General features: G+C 36.8%; 1 protein-coding gene across 1 annotated transcript; it reads right to left on the reverse strand.

Annotated features, from left to right (window-relative positions):
* Nucleotides 1-3,802: 3,802 nt before the first annotated feature.
* Nucleotides 3,803-4,351, reverse strand: LOC135712371 (general odorant-binding protein 56d-like). The gene is made up of 2 exons (XM_065235364.1): nucleotides 4,257-4,351; nucleotides 3,803-4,196 (listed from the first exon to the last, which is right to left on the reverse strand). Exons 1-2 carry the CDS (start codon nucleotides 4,305-4,307, stop codon nucleotides 3,849-3,851), a joined length of 399 nt encoding a protein of 132 aa, XP_065091436.1. The 5' UTR covers nucleotides 4,308-4,351; the 3' UTR covers nucleotides 3,803-3,848.
* Nucleotides 4,352-6,121: the final 1,770 nt, after the last annotated feature.

Consider the following 6,121-nt stretch of genomic DNA (forward strand, 5'->3'; position numbering starts at 1 on the left):
ACCGTTAGTATATTTAAAATTAACCACCAACCGCTTTAAATATGAATTATCGCGTATATTTTGTAAAACTTTTCGTTGTCGTCGGTGCCGGGTTTGAATAGTTATAAAAACTTGAGTAACGCTATAATGTGATATGAGGGGCTCGGTGGCCTTAGAGCAACCGGTTTTGCTTACTGAGCAGAACATCATGAGTCAAATCTTTTTATTTGTTAACATGACTACATGGTAATAACAGCAACTCGATGATTAAAAAGGAGCTCGTCTGCCTAGTGGCAAACGTTTTTGCTTACTGAGCAGAAGACCGTGGGTTCAATCCCAAGCTCCTTCGCGTTATATGATCGTTAGGACATCAATTCAGCTTATCGTTTACCAAAACGAACCCTGCTGCAAACCCAACCCTATTACCCAATATCCCAGTGATTCCTCGTGGAAGTGCAGAGGTGTTCTCGGCTTCCATCAAAGCGAGTGTCACGTCAACACATTCTTACCCCTTCCTTTCTTGACCTGTGTTCGGGCGCGGCTGGCGCTGGTATTGCTTAGTTTGAGATCACCAGTTTTTACACATTGAGGATGATTGCTAGTCCCAAGCATCGTCTTTTGGTTCTCTGTGTAATTACAGCTGGTCTGGCAATAACAGAGTAGCAACCGTGGGCGGTCAATCATGCTCATGCTCATGCATGCTCATGCTCAGAAGTTGTCGTTGTCCAAGAGGATGCACTCCAATCTCGAAATTCTCATGTAATTTGTATGGCCACAAAACTAAACAAATGCAGTAAAAGCAGCGTAATGTCAGTTCATGGACTGTTTTCATGATAATTTTGTCCTTTTTGGCAAGTAATATTACTCCATATTTTTGACACGGTGCATCCACTTTGATGTGATAACAAAATTATTATTTATTATAATTGGAGGACGATCTTTCTAAAATATTATGCAAATTTATTACAATGTAATATTTTCTATCAAAAAAGAGGTTGAAAGCTATAGATTGACGTTTAACAATTGTGTGTACATTGTATATTTAGTTTTTAATTGATAAATTGGCTTAGTACGTCCACTACTGGCTCACCCACCCTAATCGCTGTAAGTTTTCAACGATCTCATTAAAATAAACGATGGACCACTCGTTCATAATCGGTCACGGGGACAAAAGCATCAAGCGCATCATGGAGGAGACGGCAACGTACATCCACTTTCCGGACTTAAAACGATTGAATCCGACGGAGAAGAGCAACCAGGTGTCGGTGTATAGTAGCATGGAAGGTGCCAAACTGTTGATTCTAGCCCCGGGAAAAGCCTCACCGGACAATGGAACCTCCTTCGTCGAACAGGTGGAAAAGAAATTCATTTTTTTTTTTACTCGGCTCAAGTTGTACTCTTGGCTGGGGCTGGTCATGAGTTTGGAGAAGGAAGCCGCCTGCTGGCTGATGGAATTTCTGTGCGCAAATTTTGCGTATCAAATTCCCGTCCAAATAGCGCTAGAAATATTAACCGGGACCTAGTGATCCATCGCCACTAACCGTTCCTCCTTACTTTACGAAGAGTATTTACTTGTACACTTGTTTTTCTTCCACTGCACCTAGATAGAAACGGGCAAGTCTGGCAGCCACCATATCTGAAAATAAATAATTAAAAACTATTATTATTACAATCATGGTAAACACATTTTGTAGCTGAACATATCGACTAACATTTGAAAATGACTTAAAATTTTGATTTTTCATAATTAATATTTTGTAATTCGCATTAACTTAAGAACGTCTGAACTAAGTACAAAAGTTCATGTTAACAAATTCAACAGCAACAACTAAAAAATGTGAAATTTCATTATATTTTAAAAATCAATAAAAACTTAAAAATACAGAAGTTATCTGCTTAGTATTTTGAGAAAATCAACAATTTATGTTTTTAACTATGAATTTACAAAGTTTTTTTTTCTTTCAATGTATTATTTTCTCAAAGAACATTTAATTACCTACAGTTTCTTTTTAGTTATCATTTTGATCAAATAAATAATTTACACATAATAGTTTTTTGATGAGAAAATGAAACAGAACGGGTCCAAATTATGATTTTAGGAAAAGTAAGCAAAGTAGTTTCTGGTAGCATTAAAACGTAAATGTGTTTACGTTTATTACATACGACCAATTCAAAACGCACTACAGACTTATCCTCTTTGCGTACAGACTCGTATCCCTCTGATTTTTTTTACACTGCTCACATCCATTCCATCCCCTGATCCATTCAAATTTCTTTTTTCTATCTCTGCTCTATTTTCGTCAAGTGTTTCATCTCAAAAAAATCCCATCAAAATGTTTTCCCCGAAAATCCCAAGTAATGATTAGAGTTAAAAAATGCATCCAAATGAGTGTCGTTCCCCCTGGTAAGGACACCGTGAAGGAATAATTGGTATTGCTGAATGTGGTGGAATCCGCAACACCAGAGCTATTATTTGATCTAGTAAACCAAGTTTAAAATTAATAAATTAATTGAAAAACAGGTTATGATTCCTTTTGGGCATATGCACATTTAGAACGTTTGCTATGCGATTCTGTTATGCATTTTATGAATGTCTTGTTTTATACAATTTTAAGTAACCCATACGAAATTGTACAACATTGCGAACAATTTAATAACGCTTATGTATCGAAGATGTATCAGTCACATGGAGTGAGTAGATTGAACATTAGGGTGCGCCAAATTTATATGGTGGATCAGAACTCCCGGCTCCTCACAGCGCTTTCGATTCGTATTGGGATCCCCAGCAGCTATGCCAAATTTTAATGAGTTTCGTTACAATCTGGATTTGCAGTAGAGCCTTAAAGTTTGTATGGGAATCGCTATTGATTTGCTTGACAAAATTAAAAAAAGTTGCTCAATTTTCACCAAACCTGGGACTGAAAAAAGATATACAGAACACGTTCGTTGAAGACCGCAAATCGATTTGACTTCTGTGCAATTTTTTTCCTGTCACCCTGGTGCTCATCGCATTCATACAAGCTTATGTGCACCTCAGTAGATATACACCGAACACATGGCCATCATTAAAAACTAGCAACTTTTTGTACTGAGGTCGAATTTAATTGCGGTCTTCAATGAAGTTGTTCTGCATAGTTTTATCACTCTAAGTTCCAGGTTTGGCAAAAACAGAGTGATTTTTGGATTTATGACCAGCGATTGAACAGCTTCGGACATTTTCTCATACAAATTATAAAACTTTCCCGCAAATCCAGATCGTAACCAAATTCATTCAAAGTTGGCACATTTGTTGGGGATCTCAATACAAATCGTAAGAGCTATTATAATACATGAATATCTAACTAGCGCACCCGGCAAACGACGTACTACCTAATTGTTCGGCATAAACCCGTCGGAGTGCAAGACGAACAAAAACAAAAACGAATCTTTAAAATCTGGCAATCCATTCCCGAGTTATAGCGTGACATACGAACACCATTTAATTTTTATTTATAGAGAAGAAACTATATTGTGATAGATGGCATGGGACTTCATGTTTATCACTCGCCAGAGTTGAAATACTTTCGTGGAGGGATCTCTTAAAAACAATTATTTACTGTTTGTCAAGCAACTATCCGTGATATGCAATTAAGGCTAACTTTGGCGTCCTGTCGCTGCACCAAGATAAAAATTATATGGCGCCAAAAAATTAAATGTCATACATTTAGAATTAGAACCAGCTTCAAAGACTCATTAGAAGAAAAAAACACCTACAGAGATTTCCTGAAAGAGGTTGAATGGTAGTGCAGAAAATAATGAACGTGTTAGAAGAAAAGAACAAACATTATTTTCATCGCTAAATCACATCACATTTTATTGCAGTATCACATTCAGAACAACGAAGATTTCCCATTGTAATAGCACTCGAAAGCACGGAAGGCGGTGTCACATGGATCATCCATCTTGTTGCTGCATTTCTTAACCAGAGCTTCGACCTTGCTCTTCTCGCGGTCCAACGATAGTCGTTCAATGGCATAGTCATCAACCAGATTTCCATCGGCATCCATGAAGCCGGCTCGTTCCAAGAAGCATTGCACAAAACATTTCGAGTCCCGATTGACGTCAGCAAAATCGCCACTGCGCAGCTTGCTCACAGTCTCGCTGGACACTCCATTTGATTTCTCCAGGCACTCGACGGCAAAACTGTCGGCTTTCTTGAGTTGTTCCTCGGTTAGAGCCTGGAATTTGATGCGTTGATTAATTGCTATCTCTATGCATCAATAAGAAAGGATACTCACATTGACTCCCACCAGGACGGCGACTAGAACTACACAGACGAATGATTTCATTTCTACTCCGGATTGATGCTGCTAGTAGACTGGTTGTCTAGTCCCATCCCGTCCACATTTTATATCGTTCTGGACCATTTAATGACTTTGCATAAATCTGAAATCTCCGGCATACGTTACAGTGGATGGCAAATTAACACAGCACATACACACAGATAAACCTTGAAGTCGAAAACCACATTAAACTCTAACATCATAACTCATTTGTACCGAGAGTGAAACAAAAATGGAAACAGAGAATTGAAGGAGATAGAAAGAAGTCCAACACCCGGTTTCTAATTTACAATCCTACGGGACAAGTAGGATTTATCTTATAATCTTCATCATTCACAAAAACAAGTTTTAAAGTCTTCTTGTATACTTCTGAAGGTTGACGTAGGATGAGATAAAAGGTAAGATACCTAATCTTTTATGTACCATTTTTTATCCAGCACAATGATAATTTAATTTAATTCCATCTTGCTGAAAAATCAAACTATAAATCGACGGAACAACGTAAAACAAAGTCATTTGGATCAGTGGATGGTACTGGATCTCTGAAATCCAGCATTATTTCACCAAACGTTACATTTGATATGGGGCTGTTTCAACCCCCCCCCCCCCCCCACGCTTCTACCACTCGATGCATTATGTTCGAAGATGCTGGAGAATTTTTCACAAAAACAAAAGTTTTAACAAAAAATAAAACAAAATTTAAACAAAAATTTAAAATAACCAAATCAACCTTATGGATCAACTTGACTGTTTTCTATGGTTTACCAAGATAAACAAAATAAAAAGAGACCATCAAAGGGATGGTTACCTTTACCGTTATTCAAGGGCGTAGCCAGGTTTCGAGCTAGGGAGGGGCGAAAAAAAAATTACCATGGAAAATTTGGCCGAATGCCATTTCACCGAACGCCATTTCCTCGAAAGCCTGCCCCTATCTGGCTACGCCTATGCCGTTATTATTCATTTGAAATGTAGTCGATCGAGTCGAACATTTTGTAAGCTATTTCCATATTCGTAAACAGGATTGATTAATCGATTGTTTTCTTTTATGTAATGCATATCTCCATGATTTCGATGACATACAGTTTACGATTGACTGATGCATGATGTCAATGATTTATTATGACATACAAATTATTTTGAAAGTGTGAAATGCATGTTAAATTTGAGTTCGACTGAATTTTACATGAATTGTTTTAGGACTGAGCTAGTAATTTTACACGCTCACTTTAAATTACACGACTATTGCTGTATTGCAAACTTATTCATGTTCAAGAAGAATTATTTTAATACCAGTTATCAACTTCCTAAATTTCCACCACATCACCACTGTATCAAAACGATTTGTCAGTGGGAAAAAGGATTTTTATTTGCTTTCTCTCTTGAATTTAAGACTTTAAAATAAAATCCCACACAGAAAAAAAAATCTAAATTTTAACTGTTGCGTTCAATTTCTGTTCGTTTAATTTTAAGTTATAATTGGCATGAACAAGGAAACTGTTTTTTTTTTTATTAATTAATTTATTTGTACAGGCTCAATCTAATAAACTTTACAGAGCCAAGTTATCATTTGCGTTATACATAATTGATGTCTTAAGTCTAGATTTAAAGGAATTGAACCGATTACTCGCGATCATCTCGAGGTTAGTAGAGATTTACAGTTTTATGGATGGGGAGAGGGAGGAGGAGGTTTGAGTTATGATTTACGATACAAATATTTCATTATTCCTAAAACATGAACTTATTCCTATTCAATTTGGTATCCACAGTGTAATTATACAATTATTACAGAAACAAACATTGAAAAAAAAAACCCACACGAA

The sequence above is a fragment of the Ochlerotatus camptorhynchus genome, unplaced genomic scaffold (genome assembly GCF_037179485.1).
Source record: "Ochlerotatus camptorhynchus isolate MF236.1 unplaced genomic scaffold, CSIRO-AGI_Acam_v1.1 ptg000474l, whole genome shotgun sequence".
In the NCBI taxonomy this organism is placed as follows: Eukaryota; Metazoa; Arthropoda; class Insecta; order Diptera; family Culicidae; genus Ochlerotatus; species Ochlerotatus camptorhynchus.

Excerpts from the sequence above, each read along its gene's own strand:
- LOC135712371 (XM_065235364.1), bottom strand. The coding sequence starts at position 4,307 with ATGAAATCATTCGTCTGTGTAGTTCTAGTCGCCGTCCTGGTGGGAGTC. Across the intron at positions 4,197-4,256 it reads CCGTCCTGGTGGGAGTCAAT|GCTCTAACCGAGGAACAACT; the intron begins GTGAGTATCCTT and ends ATCAAATTCCAG.